At 39.3% G+C, this 21186-nt stretch overlaps 1 protein-coding gene across 1 annotated transcript; it reads left to right on the forward strand.

Annotated features, from left to right (window-relative positions):
• The first annotated feature begins 1494 nt into the window (after window positions 1-1494).
• spry1 (sprouty homolog 1, antagonist of FGF signaling (Drosophila)) lies at window positions 1495-12680 on the forward strand. Its single transcript, XM_052010500.1, is given in 5 exon segments — window positions 1495-2343; window positions 9963-10623; window positions 10626-10655; window positions 10657-10707; window positions 10709-12680. Coding segments are annotated over 4 exon segments (975 nt in total). The 5' UTR covers window positions 1495-2343; window positions 9963-10017; the 3' UTR covers window positions 10997-12680.
• Window positions 12681-21186: the final 8506 nt, after the last annotated feature.

Raw genomic sequence — 21186 nt, forward strand, 5'->3', positions numbered from 1 at the left:
ATGAATGAGCGATTTCCTGCACAAATGAAACCAGCCAAAGAGCCACAGATCGCCTCAAAGAAACACTCAACAGGCAGGGCAACAACAAAGGAAGCGTCTGCACTTAATAATGCACATCTACTGTATTCAATATTTACACATTTGGCCTGCATGTTCTACCAGATTATTAAATATGTTCTTCTTATTAAACATAATTATGTGTACGCGAGCTCCCTCTCTCTCTTTCTGTCTATATCCTATCTATGAAACAGGTTATGCCACGTTGCAGTTCAAATTCGATAAATAAGTGCAACAAGGAATTATTTAACATTACACATAAATTATACTTGGAGCCATTCAGTGTCGGCTCCCCGCCCCATACACAAGGTTACATGGATTGACATTAACATTCTCAGCATGTGTCCGGTGGCAGGAGACGGTTGTTTAGGTGCATTCAGATGACTGGAGCAACAACAAAAGAGTGGTTTAGGAAGTCGGGTTTTCTCCCGGTGTGATCTCAGGATGAAGGCATAATCCTAAACTGTTGGAAAGATTCACGTCCTTATCACCTGGACCCTAGTATTCCAATGCGCAGAATTTTGGTAAGTGGAGAGGAAAGAAGCAAACGAAGTTCAAAAGTTTTGAAGTACTTGCCTTATGCTTATGGCCTTGGGAAGTGAGATTTCGTCGTTACAGATTTTTTTTTAATGAATGCTTTCTCTGCCCTTTTTTTTATAAACCACATTCGTTTTTCTCATCTGAAAGCTTTTTATGCATAATAGAAACCAGCAGGATGCGATAGGGGGGAGAATTGCGCTGGATTCCGGTCTGCGGTTTATTTTACAAATGAATAATAAAACCGCTGACGGCCGAAGGCATTGAGCGACTCTGATGCCTTTCCTCCAAGTGCTCATTCAACATTTTGAACATGTTCCACCCCCCCCCCCCCCCCCCCCCCCCCCGGTTGCACATGAAAGCTACGCATGTGTATTTAGGGAGCTGTGTACATCGACACTTAAAGTGTATAACGTAAGAATAATGTAAACGTTCTTAAAATATAATTAAAGTAGGATGCAGTCTATTAAAAAGCGTGGTCTAAAAGCGGTCTCAATAGCTAGTTTTAATATTCTAATACTGTTTCTTTTTATATTTCAATAAAATTAAACTAAAAGTGTTTGTCGTGAAATATAAATTATTTACAATATATTGAGTTGATGTTTGCGATTTTGTGATGCGTCAGATTGCTATCTAAGTGGAAGCAGACCAATGGATCATGAATCCAATCTTGTAATACTGTAATCATCTGTGGCCGGATGCGCTGTTTCCTCTCATCCAATTAGAGGGTTATATCCCACCAAGCTGGTAGTTTCAGCATGTAACCTGCATTCCTGACTCCACCAATCCGCTTCACACAAAAAGCGCGTAGTTTCCCACTGCTCCAATGGGAGGCCGCCGACTGCGGTGTGTCCTGACATAACCAATCAGCAGTGACCGGATATTTAGCATCCTCTTATTCCCTTTTTCCGCTTCTGGGGGTGCGGGAGACCAATGGACGACGGTGGAATGCAGATTATCAGCCAATGAGCAGCTGTGGAATGCAAAGCGTCGACCATAGAGAGCGAGGGAAATGTGGTGTGTGTTTGGTGGGTAATGTTCAGTCGTCAGTGGCACCGAGAACAAGTCCCGACCGGGCAGCGGTGAGCAAAGCAGGGCGTTAGGCGAACTCTGCGCTCTTTTTATAAAGGAGCATTTGAAATTTACAGACACTGATTGCCATTACACAGCCTTGCAAATAGACGCATCACGATTATAAATTAGATCCATCAAGCACAAAGTTTCACAAACTGTGAACACAGTCCTCCGCATAGAGAATCGTGATATACAAACATATGCAACCATCTCGTGTGTCGGTGACAGCTTCGTTTTGGAAATCAGGTAAACAGGCGGGAGACCATCGTGCAGAAAATTTGCCGTGTCCCGTGGAGAATCTCATACAGAAAGGGAAAGAGCTCACTGACAAGCCACAGTGCGATGCAGTGTGCAGAGCGCCGCTGAGGAAATACCCAGAGGCTGTTGGACATTCTTGTGGATAGGCGGTGCGTGGAGGTGAAGTTACGGGAAGGTTCACCCGCTGTGCAGCAGAGCCCGCAATCCTACCGGCCACGGGGAGAAGAACTCCTGCCTCCCGAAGCTCGCACGCTGCTGCTGCGAGTCCACTCTCCACTTGTTTCGTCCCGATGTCTTAACGCGGTGACGACTGATTATTGTTTTGTTTTAAACAAGGCTTGAGACAGGGCCCATCTTCTGGAATAGACTATATCACATAATAAAATGGATTTGCATTTGGTGGATATATGGAAATAGGTAAGATTCCTCAACATTAAATAGCTTAACAATGGTTTCAAAGACTTTACAAAGGCGTACTAATTTTCATTGCACATTATAATTTCTTTTTATATTTCCCTATATGAACTTTTTTAATCTCGCCGACGACATATGTTCTCCGGGATGAATGCACTTCCACTTGTGAAAATGCCCAATGTTGTTCAATGACCCCAGTGTTGTCACTGGAAAGTCCGCCCTCGTGTGGTGTTCTCTGACCGCTAGCCCGCTGTTGCTCTGCTGGGTTCATTCATAATTTCTCCCCTCCCCCGTCCTCTCTCCCTCCTTCCAACTCCCCCCCCCCCCCCAAAAAAAAAACACATCTCATCTTCCCTGCACTCGGTAAACGATCGATTAACCAGAGTTTAACCGCACTCCGAGAGGGCGCTGCTGATTACAGTCACCGGCATTCGACTGCAGGCTTCCGCTGTGTTCTTTCCTGAGTACTTTTAATTAAACTAATCACCCAGACCTGCCAACAAGGCGGGAGGAATTGAGGAAGACGGTCCTTGCAGAGTGTCGGCACAGCAGCTGCTGTTTTCAACAAGGTGATCGGGGAGGGGATCACGTTTATTGGTTTTGGTATGGCTGCTGCAGGGACATTCTGATGCACGCAGCATGTTGAGTGGTGGTGGACTGTAGGACTTGTACACGATTGTCAGATGCTTTTTTTGTAACGAGCTGAGAAACGGCTTCTTGAAGTATCAGTGGAAATAGTTGAGAGTTGTTGCAGGGCAGGAGGCGTTTTCTACGCCCCTTCCCTCCAGCTCCCGACTGTGCCTACGGATTCTGTGCTGGAGGCTTTTTGCTTTTGGTGGACCGGCCGGCCGCCGACCGTCAAGGATCGCCTGCCCGTTGTGCACAGAGGGTGCTGGTGAACTCTCTCTCCAGTGGCAGCTGGCTCGGCCCCGGAGCCACTACCAGCTCCCTTTTCTGGTCAGTCTCCGGGATTTTTTTTTAATCGAGTCTGCCGTGCTGACGAGGCGATTTATAATCCTAAAACGTGGCTTGATTTTTTTTTAAAGAAGTACTTTGTACGTGACGGTGGCTTTTGTGCCATTTGTTCTAACAGAGGGTCGCACCCTCTCCTCCCCTAGCCCGGAGCGTCTTCAGATTGGAGCTGCAGGAACATAAATCCGGTTTGTTCTTCAACTCTCTGCCAATATGGACAGACAGGTCAGACAGCAATGTCAAATGCCAAGGTCAGGAGTTGTATGTGTTGGGACCGGGGGCGGAGGTCGTTAGTTTTCCCTCCGTTGCAGAGAATGGTGTAAGATTAAGTCTGAAATAATGCGGGCAAGGGTTTTCCTAGGTGCAGACCGAGGTCAGTATTGGAAATTCTCTGGGCGCATGTTCAAGATCATGAAACCCGAACTCTGGCTTTTCATTTCCTAAACGAGTTCTCTCTATGTTTGTCGCTCTCTTCCAAACACGTCCTGCGGGAGGAGTTAAAACATAAACATTCTGCAGGCTTTATTTTTTATCAGAAGCAACGTGAAGGAGCATTACTAATCGCAGGTGCTTGTGTACTTTGCTCTCGTAATTTGCAGAGTTAGAAAAAAGTTTTGTGCTGAACTGCTGGTAGATCCGTCTTAAAATGTTAAGCGCCTAATGGCTCTTCTGGGTGCAGTTTTCCAGCGAGACTAGTGATTGTGAGTCAACATTGTAAGTAATTGACAAGGGTTCGAGAATTACAGTCTTCTTCTGATGAGGATCTGACATTTAGTCGGCCGTCGCCCATTACAATGTAGTATCCGACTTCCCTCCACACACGAACCAAAACAACTTAGAAACTCATCAAAAAGAAATTGAAAATATAGCAATTTTTGTAAAGAAAGCATTTGCAGTCGAATCATTCTGGTGTGAAATTTTATCAGACACTAAATTATAAAACGTGGCTTTGGATAGGAAGTGACTATAATAGTAAGCTATTAGATACGGTCTAATCATTAGTTATTCGCATTGCACCTAGAGAAAACTAAAATTTGATTTGTTCATCCATTGCCAGTCAACGTGGAATATTTGTTTTACATTAGTTTGCTCTAACTAAATGCCATGGTAATTAAGTTTGCATCAGATGTGATAATGCCACCATGTTACAGTGAAACAACGGGAAGCATTCGAATTAAAGAGTCACATACAACAGCATCTGACTATCATTATTAGCCATTGTTTCCCCACTCATTAATCCAGATGTACCTAAATATTTTGAAATAGTTTTGAGAATCAGTGGCTGATATAAAGCTTTTCTCCCTAAATAGCAGCTTCTAACAATATTGCAGAAACACTCATTTGTGGAACTGCATGATTTGTGACAGGTTATTACATTAATGGACAATTAGTTATGGGGACAGTACATTGTTATTTTGCATGTTTAGAGAAATCTGAAGCCCTGTTTTAGAAATGCCCATATCTATTGGGGCAGCTGTTCTCTAATTTAGTAAGGATCCAAATTTTAAAAAAAATTGAAACTTCATCTTTGCTTACTTGTGCATTTTTCCCTTGTAATATTCTTCTTTTACCACTCTTACTTTGTTCCATCTTTTGATCAGATGTGTTCAAATTGTACACTATTAAGGTGAGGTGTGATCACTAAGTCACTGCCTCATTTGAGGCTGTTGCCAGTGTTCAGGCAAAGTCTGAAGGTGTCTGAATATATTCCTCCAATAGTGAGTAACAACAGTAAGACTGTAAATTTCACTCCAATCTGCCACTTAAGCTCTTTGATGAATTGTCACTTGTGATGAAAGTCAGACACTGAATTCTTATTCTTATGCTTTGCAAGTTTTAAAAATTGGCTTTTTCAATTCAGATCTTCAGAGTTAGAAGATCTCTTCAGTCTCTTCAGATCTTCAGTGGTGCTTGAAAATGAAAATTATTACTACTTGATGTAAGTCTCCTGCATATAAGTGCCAGGTTCCTCATTATAACATCTAGAACTACACCCCCCCCCCCCCCCACCCATCCCTTCAATTGTCCCCATTACTTAATGTAGAGCAAATGAAAATCTTTGTGACTTTGGTAAGGGGTGGGTGAGGAGATATTTACAACTTAATTTTAATATATGAATTATTTGACAGTGATTTTTTACAAACTATTTTGTGCAAATAGAAGTGGAATTGAGTTTATTAACTGCACCACTATTATTTAAATCCATATGTGAAAAATACTCAGTAAATGGTTGCATTTTTTATAACATAACATTGGAAGACAAGAATGGCTGTTGTACAAAAATAAGACCAGCACAGTGTTGTGGAAGCTCCTAAGTTAAAACCGCATTGTGGACACCACATGGTAATAGTCGCTTAATTCCATCCTGTTAAAGTGCTTCTAGATCCTGTGATTCACCATCAGTATAATCTTTTTGTGAAGATGTTGAATACAGGCATTAAGGCAATCCAGCAGATCCTGGCAACTCTGAGCAAGGCAGTTCTGTTGCTGTCCACAACATTCATTGGGCAATCCATACAGCAGTCAGAAATTCAATTTTGAAACAAAAATCAATTTCTTTTCAAGATCTGTGAGAAGAGGGAGAGAATATCTGGAGATTTTGGTGTGTAGCTGTAATGTTGAATTATGTTCCAAAACTACTTTGTTGCAGTAATGATTATGCATTAAATATGTAATTAAACAAGCTGCAGTTGAGTTTTAATGTTGTATCAGACTGCCTCTAGAAGGATATTATTTAGAGAGAACATGGTAGTGTAGTTCAGAGTTGCACTTCGGAGGGGAACAGGGAGGTGATACCATGAAATATGTTAGCTGGAGTACTTACTGAAATTTGATGGCATGAGTATTATGTTCTGACTGTTCCCCTCCTGGCAGTGTTGTGCATAAGAAATCAGTACATTAACCCATCAACTGCTGACTTCAATTTTCATGACCTCCAGCACTGAACATTAGAAAAATGCTGAATAACTTTTATTTTAAATATTTATTTTGCTGCATACAATGAAAATTTAAAGAAGTGCATTTGGCTCAGGTCAGCATTACTTGCAGTGCTGACCAACTGACCAACATTAGTTGCAGACCAACAGTTCTTTCTGTTCCTTTTGCTCCTTCTCTTTCTTTCATCTTTCTAAGATCCTATGATTGTAAGTAAACCCAGTCACCTGAGGCAGATGAGTTGAAGGAAAATAATATTTTTGAAGCAGGGCTTGAAGTATGACGGTTTTTTGGATGGGATTGAAACTGCCTTAATCTCTGCACTCTTGTTTTAGTTTATTTTCGCTTCTAAATTTTCTCATCTAATGGATTGCAGACTGTTGCTTGCTTATATTATGAAGCATTGAAGGAAATCCAAATAACTCATGTTAGAACAGTGTTATTTTAGATGATTTTGTGGTGGGGTAGGGTGTCGTTATTGACTGTTGATGATTAGATATTTAAAATGAACATTTCAGGATATTATACTCCTATTAATGAATCTCTTTTTTTAATATTCTGGCTTAGGCTGTAATAGTTTATCTCTGGGAGTTGGTGCTCCAAGCCTCCCTTTCTCTGAGATATTTGTTCATCTTCCACCCACAATATGTGCAAATCAGACTCACAGAATGGTCACAATACAAATGGAGGCCATTCAGCCCCTCAAGTCTGTACTGGCTACATGTAAAAGTAACCCAGCCAGTGTCACTCCCTTGCTCTCTCGTTTATAGACCTGCAAATTCTTCCCTTTCAGATATTTATTTGGTACATTTTAAACACTGCAGTTGAATCTACCTCCACCACCAGCCCTGGTAGTGCATTCCAGCCTTTAACCACTTGCTGTAAAGAAAATCTTCATCCTGTCACCTTTGGTTATTTTGTTTATCATCTTCATTCTTTGTCAGCTAGTTCTTAATTCCTCAAACATTAACAACTATTTCTCTCTACCCTCTCTGAATCCTTCATCATTTTAAGTATTTCTATCAGAATCTCTTCACAGGCTTCTTTCTTCAAGGAGAAGAAAAGTTTCGAAGAAAGAATATACAATAATGGTTCTAGTCTTGGCAATATTGCACTTTTATCATGAGCTAGTCTAGAATTTGCACATATCACCATACTGTCTGAAAAAAATCGATATAATTTCATCAAAAAGTATGAAAGGTTTTGTGGTCCATTGCTGTAATGTAGTCTCAGGAGCTGGATTAATCATTCGTGTGATTTATACACAAGAGTTGCAAATCTTGGCTGCAAGGTCAGATGGAGAGGTGGTCTGCTGTCCAAGTAAAGAGAAAGAACCAATTTAGTAGGCTGACCTTTTATCACAAACTCCTTGTTGTAAGCTCAAGAGTACTAAAAAGAGTCCTAGGGAAAGCTATACCTGGGAAAAGTTTAAAAGGATAGAAGGGAATATAAAAGTAAGTCACAACATGTATCACTATTTAGGGATGATCACCAATTACCAAGCAACAGATCGAGGGCAAAACAATGGAGCTCAAAGGAGAAAACTCCCATGGAATGAAGTGGGAGTTAGGAGACATGATGAAGGAACCAGATGTCAGGTGGTAAATAACAAGGTGAAGATCATTAGAATGGGACTTCTAGAGGACAGAAAAGTAGTTGAATGAATAGTGCATTGGAGAATTAAAGAATTAATTCTGAGTATTATGACATAAAAACATTACCTGCAACACCCAGGACATTGAACACTACAAACTGCATTATGGCTTATTTTGCTATTTCAGAACAGCCACAAGGCTTCATCCTCAGTCACCCAACAATTCTTTATTGTACTTGCCTCTCAGGGACAATAGCAGACAGTTTAACCTCAATTTCTGTGTGCCTCTTTCTCCTCGACACCTTCCATTTTCAAGTCTGCTGCCTAACCATTTAACATAGTCAAGAATATTTGAAACTTCCCTCAGCTAAATATCAGCAAGGTGGAAGTCATCACATTTACCCCTCATCACAGAATCTTTATTTTTAACCTTTGATTGCATAATCATTCCCAGCCTCTGACTCGGGTCTTCTTGTCGCTTTGGAATCACCTTGGTGTTGTTTGCATCCCAGATGAATTACTTCCAGTATTTAAAAACTTACATCTTGCATCTACCCCATTTTGTTGCTGATGTGGTGCTGTCTCCTCCACGTTAAAATTGCCCTATTTTATTTCAGATTAAAATTGGAAATACCTATGTTTTTGTTCAGTTGCCACTAATACCAAATTGTTTCAAACTTGCTTTCAGGAACCAGCAGCTTGGTGTGACCCAAGTTATCTATTGATTGATAGCCTCATTTTAAGGAGACTTGTAGTTATTAACTGAGCAGTGATCTAGTAGAAGAGATTTCCCATGAATTGCAGGACTTGCCTTAGTTTCAGATGAAAATTCAACTCTTTCTAAGGGCTCATGATTCTACACCACCAGGTTATTAGCCAGGCAGGGGTGATGAAAATGACTGCTAAATGCAATGTTGCTGGTCTTGTTGCATGTCCTTTAGGGAATGAAAGATTAAAAGTTATTACTGTAGAAAGAATGTAATCCTAATAGCAGTACATAAAGAACTTGCTGGTCCCATTTGGGGGGGTGGGGTGGGGTGGGGGGGGGAATCAGATTGCAAGAGTGTTTACTTCTTTCCTTGCCAAAATATCAAGTCTGGAGATGCACCAACATCACATCCGTGACATGGGCATGCTATGTACTGCATACAACATGTGATGCATGCACATTTATGGACCTGATTAACATTGGAAAGTATCATGGTATATTTCTTCAAACTGTGGGGGATGTTGTAACATTTATCACTTGAAAAATTTCAGACTTTTATTAGTGGAAAATGTGAGACACATAAAATATGCTCCTCAGAATCTCCAATAGCATGCCCAGCATATTGGCTTCAAAACCCATTTCTTAATCTGTAATGTCATTCTGCTTCTTCAATCCTCCTGCAGCTCTGTGTATAACCTGCATCCTGTGCTCATTTGAATCTGGATAGCCCAATTCTGTGCACACCCCCAACCCTCCACCACCATTTGTTGCAAAGCCTCAGCTGTTGTGACTTACTGTTTGAAATACTACCTCTCAACTCCTGTGCCTTGCTTGTCTCTCTACACCCTCCCCCACCCCATCAAAATACTTCATAAACACCAGAGAACCTCCATCTTGTGTGACACCTGTGGCTACCTGTGCAGTTGTTAAGCATCATGGACAATTTGCAATATAAAAGGTATCATATACAATATGTAATACAAGAAAAAGAGGAAAAAATGCAAACCTGCCCCTCTTAATTTCCACTGTTAACATACTTTGCCTCAAGGAGTGCTGAGGCTCTCGGTATGGCTGCAGTATTCAACCAGGGAAGATCTGCAACCAGCCCCCTTCCTGATAAATCAAACAATCCCACCATGAGAGATGGTAAAAACCTTCCCTTGGGTGAGGAAGGAGTTCAAATCACTGTTGGTTGTTAAGCTGTATCTGGCCTGATGTGGAAACAATTTTGCTGTCCTCAAGACTGCCTCGTACATATACAAGTAATTTTTATTCTTGGGGCTGTGATCAGAATCCAGTACTGTTTAACAAGTGTACATGCTTGCAGTGGCCTGGTGATGTTTGGGATCATATAAGTTATAACTGTAACAATGTGACCCTAATATACTTTTTCCTCTCCGCTTGTTTTTGCAGACTTTCAGATGCATGCCAAGTCTACAGTGAATGCTGGAAGTTGTGATCACCACAGATGGAGGGCCGTATTCAGCATGGCGGTGGTGGTTCATTGGTTGTGATCCAGCAACCCTCTCTTGACAGCAGGCAGAGACTTGAGTATGAACGGGAACTGCAGCACACTGCCATTTTATCCCTTGATCAGATTAAAGTAATCAGGACAAGCAATGAGTACACAGAAGGCCCAGCTACTGCAAAGAAGGCTGGTAGCATTAGTACTAGCAGACCCACACAGCGGCATGACAAACATGAAAGGACTCACGAAGTGATACCGATCAATGTGAATAATAACTATGAACATCGGTCCTCTCACCACACACATGTTGGTCACCATTCCTCCACCAGGATGCCTGCCTTGAGCAGGTCAACCAGCACGGGTAGTGCAGCTAGTTCAGGGAGTAACAGCAGTGCATCATCTGAGCAAGGACTTTTGGGGCGATCCCCACCAACACGGCTAACTTCCAGCCACCACAGACCAGACCGGACAATTAGAATACAACCTAAATCATCTGCTGGTACAACGGAGGAATTGAAATGCTTAGGAAAAGAGGATTTGGCAAAACATAGATTTATATGTGAGCAATGTGGGAAATGCAAGTGCAGAGAATGCACAGCACCAAAGGAACCCTGCCTTCATGTTTGGCTTGTAACAGAGCAGTGCCTGTGTTCAGGTAGAGAGTACAGTGGAGTATGTACATGCATGTGCTTTGGTAAAGGGAATCTTCTACCACTGCTCCAATGACGATGAGGACTCGTGTGCAGATAATCCTTGCTCTTGCACCCATTCGCACTGCTGCTCCAGGTTCTTGTTTATGGGTTTAATGTCCTTATTTATGCCCTGTTTACTCTGCTACCTTCCAGCCAAAGGCTGCATCAAACTTTGCCAAGGGTGCTACGATCGTTTAAACAGGCCTGGATGTCGTTGCAAGAACTCGAATACTGTGTATTGTAAACTTAAAAGCTGTCCCACTCAAGGAGAAGATAAACCCTCTTGATCCCAGGCAGCAGAGCTCTTTAACACTTTATTTTAATCATTTTGAAATCATGCTTGTATGTTTACCTGCTTCAACCTAGGACTGGATATCAACAAAAACAGCAACCATTCTAACAACCCCTTCTACAATAGAAAGATGGCTACTATTTACCAACATGGCCTAAGATTGTGAATGTTGCTAATATCTACAGGTGAAGAGGCATCCAATTCCATCAGAGGAGTATACCATTGCTTTCTTGCCTGCAAATGGCCCCCTTAACTAACTTAATTGATGACAAATTTTTCACGTATTGAAAAGTAAACAACTTTTTTCTCTCCAATCATTAAAAATGTTAGCATAATTGGAATTAATCAACCTGATTGCAAGAGGACTTTGTCCCATTTAATATGGATGTCACAATACAATTCCTGATTTTTTAAAAAAAAGCCAACTGGGGACAATCACTGGTGCTACAATCAAAATGTTCTGTGTTGCACCAATCTGGTTGCCACCAACTATCTTCATTTCAAAAAAGAGCCAATTTTTATGAGATGTTTATTAGTGATATAATATGTTAACTGATGTTCATTACTATTTGTAAATTTGCCATCTAACATTTCTATTATATGCAAAACTATCCTGAAATAATCAAAAGTATATATTTCCCTACTTGCAATTTACAGCAAGAAAATAATTGTGAAAAGTTGTGAGGAAACTATTTCTGGATCACCTCTAAACTACTTTAACTCCAGCATATTGTATTACATTAATGGAGGCAAATAAATTGTTAGTGTGCTCTTGATATTGGATTCAAGTTTTGGCACATTGAAAGTTTAAATGTCAGTACTTGGTGAACTGTTATAAATGTAGATTATGACCACCCTTTCTCCATTGTGGGATGCACTGAATCAATGTACCTTCAAATTTTGTAGCGTAGCACATGGGACAGGTTCTTAATGCATCTTTATGTGTAAGAAAATGAGGGTACTTTAATTGCTAGGAAAAAAAACACAATAAGAATTGTTTTAATAAGGAGATAAAAACTTCTTTTTAATCAACATTTTCATTTCATACCAACCTAAATAACAAATAAATTTCAGTTCTGAACAGAGTCCAGCATATTATAAATCTCTTTATTTTAAAGGATAAGCTGCTTCTAGTTTTAAATTTCAACCTAACCTGCTTTCGACATTGAATGTAGCGGGTGATTTATTGGTGAGTTTTATACAAAGGAACAAAATTATCTTTTGAAACATAGTAAATAAGTATCAGATGCATTGGCAAAATTCAAATAGGCTCTTGATATGTAAATTAATTAATCTTTTATTGTGACATCTATAATTAAATGTTGGGTTGCCTTTAAAATAATAGGATTATATTCTGGTTTATATGGTCAAATTTGCCCCATTGAGCTCTCAGTGCTTCAGTCTTGCCAAATTCTGGCTTTCTTTGTGTATATATTTTATGTAAAAAAGTTTTGAGGAATCCTGACTGTTTTTAAAATTCTCAAAACTTCTTTTGTTGTAAAGAGTATTTATTATGTGAAGCTCTATTATTTTATGGTATTTATTTTGAAAAGCTGTCTGAAAATTTACTCATTTCTGAATATAACAAATATCATTACTTACTGAGAAAAATTAAGGGTGACACAAAAGAAAATACATATGTTAACTATAAGGCAGAAATATATAAATTAATGAAAATATCACCTTGTCCGTTGTCTGAGTCTTATTTTGGATTACCATGTAATGCCCTGAAAAGTCTGTATTTACAGTGTATTATTCCATTTTTCATAAATACCTCAAAGTGCATGACGTGCTTCTAAGCACAGTCTGCCACCTGGGAAATGAGCTGTGATAACACAGAAGCCATTAAATTTAGATATTTAGACCACTGCTCATTAAAACATCCATTTGTAACTTGATGAAAACAATATAATTACTTGGGGTGTGAATGCAGAATGTTGGTGCATTATTGAACTCTGTATAGCATGTAAAAATCCAGCTTGTTCCCATGGGTTAGCAATTTGTCCTTGAAGTCAATTGAACTGAATTTCAGAAGCACATAAACCATTACTGTGATTGTTTACCAGAACAGGCTGAAATGAATTTCTACCACCTGGTTTCTTAGAAAGTATAAATTGCTGTCTGTGGATAAAATGTGATGGTGGTGAATCTGACTACATTAAATTGGGAGTTTTCCAAATTTTCTGCTGGATCAGACTTTCCTTAAATAGAATGAGAAGTGGATTGGTATGTCAGAATATTGTGGTTGAATTGGGCATGTGTTTAGCCTGAGTTGATTATCAAGCCAAAGATTTAAATAAAGATCCTATTTTACTCCAGGTACTGGTAATGATTCCAACATGTTAGAACAAGGATTGTCACTAGATGGTGTGTATAATGTAGTGCCATAAACCTGTTTTGAATAATGCACCAAGAATAAATTAAAATCACACACTGGGTCACTGTGCAATGTGGTTAGGTGTTTTCCCCATCCAGTAAAAGACCATAAATCACCTGTGGCCTGTGGACATGTTTCACACTTATGAAGGAATATTAGTGTTGCAAAACTCTTGATTTGACTTGGGCCTAATTTAGAAGCCTTCCAGCTGTTTAATGTTTTTTCTCACTCTGATTTCAAGACTGATGTCTAAAAGAGGCATTAATTCTTTGCACCCTTCCCCCTTTCAATTTTTGTCATTATAGTTAAGGCAGTGCATTGCTGGCTACTGTTCAATATCTCATCCAGATGATCAAAGACTCATTATGAGCAAGAATGGACAATGACTGTGTAAGAGTATTTAAGTGTGTAGCACATGGCTGATTCTGGTCCTGTCTCAAAAACTACCCATTTGGGTGCACTATACAGTAAGGGTCACTTAATTTACCTTGCAGCTACTAAACAAAAATCATTTGCAAGAAAAGTCTTTCTAACTTTGCCAATCAAAGGTATTTTTCAAGCTGAATATTAACCGAAAATATTTTTCTATATCCTTAACCATCTCATTAAAAGGTAAACCTAAAGAGACTGCAGTTATATTGTACTTTATATCTCTCTAGAAATGATCAAAACACTTGAGATTAACAAATTTCCATTTGTGCAGTGACTGGTGATCCCATAAACACAAGATCCCACAATCAGAAACAAAACATGTAGCCTGTTAGCTGGCTTTTGATAATGGTGGATGAGGTAGGAATATGGTCAGAACCATGGGAGAACACCCTGGTCCTCTTCAACTAGATCAGTGGAATATTCTGATGGGAAATTGACAGAGTGCTTCTTTCTGCAGGACAAACTAAAAGTCAAAACAAGCAAAATGATGCAATTACAAATTTCGGTAAAGTTCAGACTTCAAAGATGGTTAAAGTGGTTAGCAAAGTAGCAGATGCATTGAGAAGGAAGACTAAGTCCAGGAATCCAATCTTGAAATTGCAAATACGTATAATTGAAATTGTAAAGAGTCCAAAGCATTGAATGTTGGTCTATTGTTGCTTCATTATGAAGGGAAAGACATATCTAAGAAAACTAGATCTTACAACGGACCCAACAATTATCTGGCAAGGAACGTTTTCTCAATATAGAAATAAAGTAGTGGAACCAACTGAAGTCAAAACTTGACCAAAATCATGCTGTGAGAGTAAAAACATTGAAATTTAAATTTCTCCCATTGCTAACAGGGTCATTATTTTTTAAATCATGCAGCGAAGGTAATCTTTAGGAGAAATACCTTTATGCCAAAGGCTTATAGATTGTGGAATGCTTGTCACAGAATGATTAACACTAGGACTGTTGACACATTTTAATTGGAAAAGCTGATAAACATTTAACATGAAGGAAGCTGGACTACTGTGAACAGAGAGTACAACAATTATATTAATTTTGGATTGATCCACCACAAAGAACAGACTCAAGAAATTAAATGGTTTCTTCCATGCTTTAATTTTTTACCGTTCTATTTTGACCTTTACTGAGAGCAAACCTAACGAGGAATATGGCCATGATTTTTCCTAGTCTGCTACAAAATGGATTAACTCATTGATTTATCACAGAAATATCCATTGCTTTTTAATTGATGATTCATTGTGCCATAGAATCAGTTCCCAAACAAGTAATCCTCAGTCACAATGATTTCCTTAAATCTACCATACTAAATTACTTTCCCATTATATAAATAATTTAGCTATCTCAGTCAAAATGCCTGTCAATTTTCTAACCAGGACCACAGTTTTTATTTTTTTATGGCTTCCACCAAGATCTGTTTAGATGAACAGTGTCTTTGCTTTAAATTTACATGGTTGTGCTTTGTCTGAAGAATGAAGTAATTAATCTGTCTAATTCATCTGAATTTTACAAGGAGGTCAGTAGCATTTTGAGTAGGGTAATGGATAAGGGAGTATATAGTGGTCTGTGGATTTTCAGAAGGCATTTGATCAATTGTAGAATTAGAGGGAATGGAATTGGAGGTTATTTTGTCAAAAGGTAGGAAAAAAGGGTTCTTTTGGTTGAATATGATCAATTGTAATTCCTCAGAAATATGTACTTGTGCATGACATTTTTATTATATATCTTAATGACTCAGATCAAAGAGTAGAGAGTTGTGTGTCCAAATTTGCAAATAACAATAAAATTAGGAGACACATAAAACTGAGTGTCCCAGAGGAGAAGGCCATAAAGAAACATAAACAGACTAACTGAGCCATGATAAATTGAACTTCATTCAGCTTAGAGCTGAGGAAGAATATTAGAATAGTGTAGTGAGAAACTAGTGGTGATAGAGAGGCAAAGGGATTAAGGTGTCCCTGTACACAAATCACCAAAGGCTGGTGTACAGGTACAAAAACCTAACTGAGTGCCAAAATGCAATATTTGGCTTTATTTCAGGATGATTGGAATCACATGTGAGGAAATAATGCTTTGATAGTACTGACCTTTGGCAGTCCACATATGGAGTACAGTGTTATGTTTTCAACGTCAAAGTCGAATTTATTGTCACGTGCATAAGTACATGTATGCAGAGGTGCAATGAAAAACTTACAGCATCATCACAGGCACATAGCATCATATGAGCAGCATTCACAAGAAAAACATAAATGTATAAAATATATATTGGCTTTGGAAAGGGTACAGCACATACTCATAGAATGACAGAATTTAAGAGGTTGCATAAACCTGTAAACCTTGCTGCTTAGATGATTGAAGGGTATTTGGGTGAGCTACTTAAAATATAAAAGTGATTGAATATAGTAGATGTAAGGAAATCCAAGAAAGAGCTAAGAGTAAAAATTGAAAGTCCGATTTAACAAAGGGGTGGGTGGGAATCTAGAACTCCCTTGCCCAAAAGCTTGGATGTTGGGACAGTTGAAATGTTCCAGTCTGAAACAGAAAGATACTTGTTGACTTAAGATTAGCAACCTCTATGGAGCAAAGGCGAATAAATGAAGCTGATTTGAAGATCTGATAAGAGCAAACAGAATGGCAAAGCAGGATCATGGGTCTGAATAGCTTAACCCTTTTTATTTTTCTTTCCGAGATCTAATATCAAGTTTGTTTCCAGATGTTGAGGTATTGATTCCACTGTGAATGTAGTCATTGAAGTTCTGGTTTAACACCTACTGTGTACTTCTGGATTAATTGTTTGGATTCTGGAGATCTGTTCATCAATTCGGGTCACTTTGATGTCTCTGACCTATTATGTCAACTGCAGAAAAGGCACCATGTCTCATGACAGGGAGTTAACAAAATAAACAATTGTGCTGAGGTTTCAACTAATCAATGTTTTATACATTTTCTTGAATATGATACAGGATAAGTTACACTCACTGGTATGTAGTTTAGGAATTATACACATTTGAGTCTTACAACAGACCAAAATGTTACAGTTTTACTTCACAGGAAGTTTAAGTCAAGAGCTAATTGTACATGAACAGCAGTGCATTCTCAATCATATCTAGCTACCTGCAATATAACAGGCCCCTTGAGTCTACCTTACGCATTTCACTATTATCTATATTAAAAAAAGCTTTTAGGGCTGTGCGCTAATAAACACAACCTTATTTCTTGTTGTGAATTTTTGTCATTATAAATTCCAATACCACATTTTTAATGGAAATTGCCTATGTAAAACTATCATAGCCTATTACCTGTTCCAACAGTCAATAGCACTGCAAGATCTCTTCTATCTGTACCATAAGACTGTATGCTCTAACCCAATCTATGACTGCTATTGCTTTACTTTTTAACCATAAATAAGTTCACATACTATTTAAAACTGAAGTGATTACAAAATGCCCCATGATATTAGCTTAGGTCTTGTGCACCCAATGACCTTCAAACAAAACTTAACTTGGCCCAACAACACCTAAGTCAACAGGTGCCTTGCAATTTCTGGGCAAGGAGCATACAAGACCAAAGGAGATTGACTGTATATTTCATAGATCCTTTCCATGTGAAGATAATAATCTAATGTCTCTTCAAAATATTACTCTTAATATGGTTAACACAGAACAGAAATCATTGGACAATAGGCCCAGCATGGTACTGTGGGTATCCTTAGTCTAACTGCAGTTACTGCAAGCATTTGCTGCCTGGCTTTGCTCAGAGAGTGTCCACCAACAATTGGAGGTAAATCAGCAAGTTATAGGGCACTGAATAAGATCACAAAACAATGAAAAAGGGAGGCATGGGTATCAGGTGAATGGTTAAAAGCATTTTTATTACCTTATCCTCTTTGGAAATGCAGCAGTTCAAGCATTCACATGTGTTAAATTTCCAGTTCAACATCTATTTTTCCACCCAAAATCTCTTTTCCTCCAGGTGAATAGCCTTGTATGAACCTAGTGGATTATTAATTCCCTCCTTGTTTCAAGAGCTGCAATTTGAGGTCATCGGCAGTTATTTGCACACAAGGAAAATAATAGCTGACTTTAGATTCCATTTTAGGATACTTAAGAATGAGGAAGTGTTAAGTTTTTTGAGTAATTACCAGTGGAAGTTATTTAACTTGGGTCTACAGCAGAATTTCAGTGAAATGAGAAGAGATGTGTGTCCACATTCTAAGCTTTAGTTTAGCTATCATGAGTTAGCTAATGACTATTGATCCACATCCCTTAATCTGTGCCTTCAAGGCAGGAGCCTAGGAAAATGGATGCAGGTGAGGGGCTGGTTGGGGGGAGGCTGTGGTTGGCTTTAGTTTGCTGTGGAGTCAGGTGGGCTGGTTGCAATAGTACTTTTTTTCTAAAGGCCTGAATATGTTTCAATGTACAAAGAACCCGCACTGACAGCAGCAGGCTTCTGCAAAATACAGTGAAATGAAAGTAAGTACTCTATGCCGTTCAAAGCTGATGATATAGTGGAAAGCTGTAGCTTGGCTGAAGATACTGCTCTTCAGATAAAATGTTAAACTGAGGCCTAGTCTGTCCTTGGCAGTAGATAAAGGTGAACACTGAAGATTCTATGGTAGTCTGAAGAACAATTAGAAAGTTTTCTAAAACTACCAATAACATAATCTTTCTGGGCATCCATTTATTGCTGCTTGGAACATTGGTCCAGCACTGAATGTTGCCTCAATCTCAACAGTACAGCACTCCCAAAAAATAATTCAAATGGACTGCATTCTAAGATATTTGTAGCTAATAAGGTAAACAGAAGCCATCTTGCATAAAATTAACATTTATGTAGTTAATTGTTGCTTCATCATGTGGTTCAATCGATCTCAGGTCTTGTGCAATAAAATCAAAAAGCTTTTTGTCTCCTGTTTTATCACAAACATTTCTGGCAAATATGTGAAGCCTCAGATCATACTGCAGTATTTAGTGAACAAAAATCAAAGGAAAGACCTTGAAAGAAAAATATGTAATTTTTGAAGGGTAAAGTGAGTGAAGCTCAAGTATAGTCAGGCTTTCTCTTGCCAAATTCAACCAGGAATCACATGGCATCTAAGTCTCTTTGCATTGACATGAAAGTTTTGTAATAACTGGCCTAAAAGACCACCTTCCATTTGCCAGAAGAACCACAGACATCTTTGAAATACAGTTCAAAATAATCCTCCATCCTATAACTCAGATGTAGCACTTTTACCTTACAAGCAATAAAGACAGAAAAGGCGGAAGAACTCAGCTAGTCAAGCAGCAGCAGTGGAAAGAGAAACCAGTTGACATTTCAGGTTGAAGACCTTTTGTCAGAACCATTATTTGTTTCCCCTTCCCTTGGTTCCAGCCACACTCCAGAAACTTGAACACATAATCCACGATGGCTCTTCTGTGAAGCAATGAGGAAGTGTTGCCATGTTGATTGCACCAATTTTCCAATGAGACATTAAACTGAGCTCCGCCTGCCTCACAAGTGGACTTAAGAGACCCCATGGAATAATTTGAAAAAACGACAGGGATTCTTTCAGTATCTTTGTTGATATTTATCTCTGAATTTACACCATAAACAGTGGGACTAATCCTTTGTTTCATTCACTGAGTTACACAGTTTTAAAATTATTTTCAAATCTCCCTACACCTTACTCCTCCCTATCTTTGCAACTGCTTCCAGCCCAACAATCCTCCACAACAGCTGCACCATGATAATTCTGACCTCCGGTTTTAATCATTACACCACTGGCAAATGTACCTTCAGCTTTTCTGTCTCTAAAATCAGACATGCTCTCTATACTCCTCACTACACTGTTTAACTCATTTAAGACTCTCCTTTTCACTTTGACCAAGTTTATCGCCATCTCCCCAACTATTCCTTGGTGTCACGTTTAATTTGAGAAATCTGCTGTGAAGCAGTTTAGAATATTTTACTATATTAAAGGCACCAAATATGCATTGTTGTTGCTCTTCATGTGAACTCGCTGTCCATGAATTATCTGCTGTGTTTCCTACTTTACAGCTGTGACCACACTTCAAAAGAACATCATCAGCTGTAAAACCTTTTGATTCTACCTGAGGTTGAGAAGCATGTTATGTAAATGCATAGCTTTCCTTTTCTTCCCAAAACTACTCACTATTAATTTGTACTCATTTCAGACCTGAATTGTCAAATTTATTTGGACTAGTTGGAACTTGTGAAATCTTCCAAGAATGTTCCATTCGTGGAACTGGAAAGAGCAGGAGTGCTCCTTGTAGCTTTACAAAACAGGCTACTGCCTGTCTTCACCTCCTATCCAATCACTTCACTCCAGACTTACCCAGAGGCCTGGTGCAGGGCAAAATTGGTGAGGTCCTGACAGGCGGGCTGCGTAAAGTTGACTCAATTATCATAATGAGGGCTAAATATAAATTTGATCCTTGGGGCTCTCTATTCAGGCATGCTTTTGACCCATGCTTCTTGAATGCCACACACTTAGGATGCAATGACATTTGGCATAATAACTTTGCTATAAACTATCAGTGAGTTTTCTTTGGACCAGTAAAAACATATGAGTGATGCCTATATGATTGAGGGAATCTTTCCCACAGAAACGGTATGCAAGGCAAGTTTTTCACTGTACGTCAGTACAAGTGACAATAGTGAACCACTTCCAATTCCAATTCCAATTCCAATATACACAGTGTAGCTATAAGAACAGGTTAGAGGCTAGGAATCCTGTAGAGAATAACTCACCCCCTAACTTCCCAAACTTTGTCCACCACCTACAAGGCTCAACTCAACAATGTGATGGCATACTCTCCACATGCTTGAATGAGTGCAGATTCAACAGCATTCAAGAAGCTTGACACCATATCGGATGTAGCAACCTGCTTGATAGGCACCCCATCCACAACTGATGCACAGTAGCAGTAGTTTGTTCCATCTATAGGATGTACTGCAGCAATTCACCGGGACTCCTTGCATGTTCCAAACCTATGACCTCTACCAGCTAGAAGGATAAGGGCAGTAAAAGCAAGGGAATACCATCGCAGCAAGGTTGCCCTCCAAGCTGTACACCACGCTGACTTGGAAATATATCCTTGTTCCTTCACCGTCTCTGGGTCAAAATCCTGGAACTCCCTCCCTAACAGGATTGTAGGTATACCCACGCCTCAAGGACTGCAGTGGTTCAAGAAGGCAAATCACCACCACCTTCTGAAGGGCTTTTATAGATGGGCAATTAAATGCCAGCTCAGCCTGTGAGCCCCACGTCCCTTGAATGAATGAAAAAAGAACAGAAATGCTGGAAGAACTTTCCTAGGTGGGTGGCGTCAGCGGAGGGGGTTGGGGGGGGGGGGGGTGTGAAG

The sequence above is a fragment of the Pristis pectinata genome, chromosome 2, assembly GCF_009764475.1.
Source record: "Pristis pectinata isolate sPriPec2 chromosome 2, sPriPec2.1.pri, whole genome shotgun sequence".
NCBI lineage: Eukaryota > Metazoa > Chordata > Chondrichthyes > Rhinopristiformes > Pristidae > Pristis > Pristis pectinata.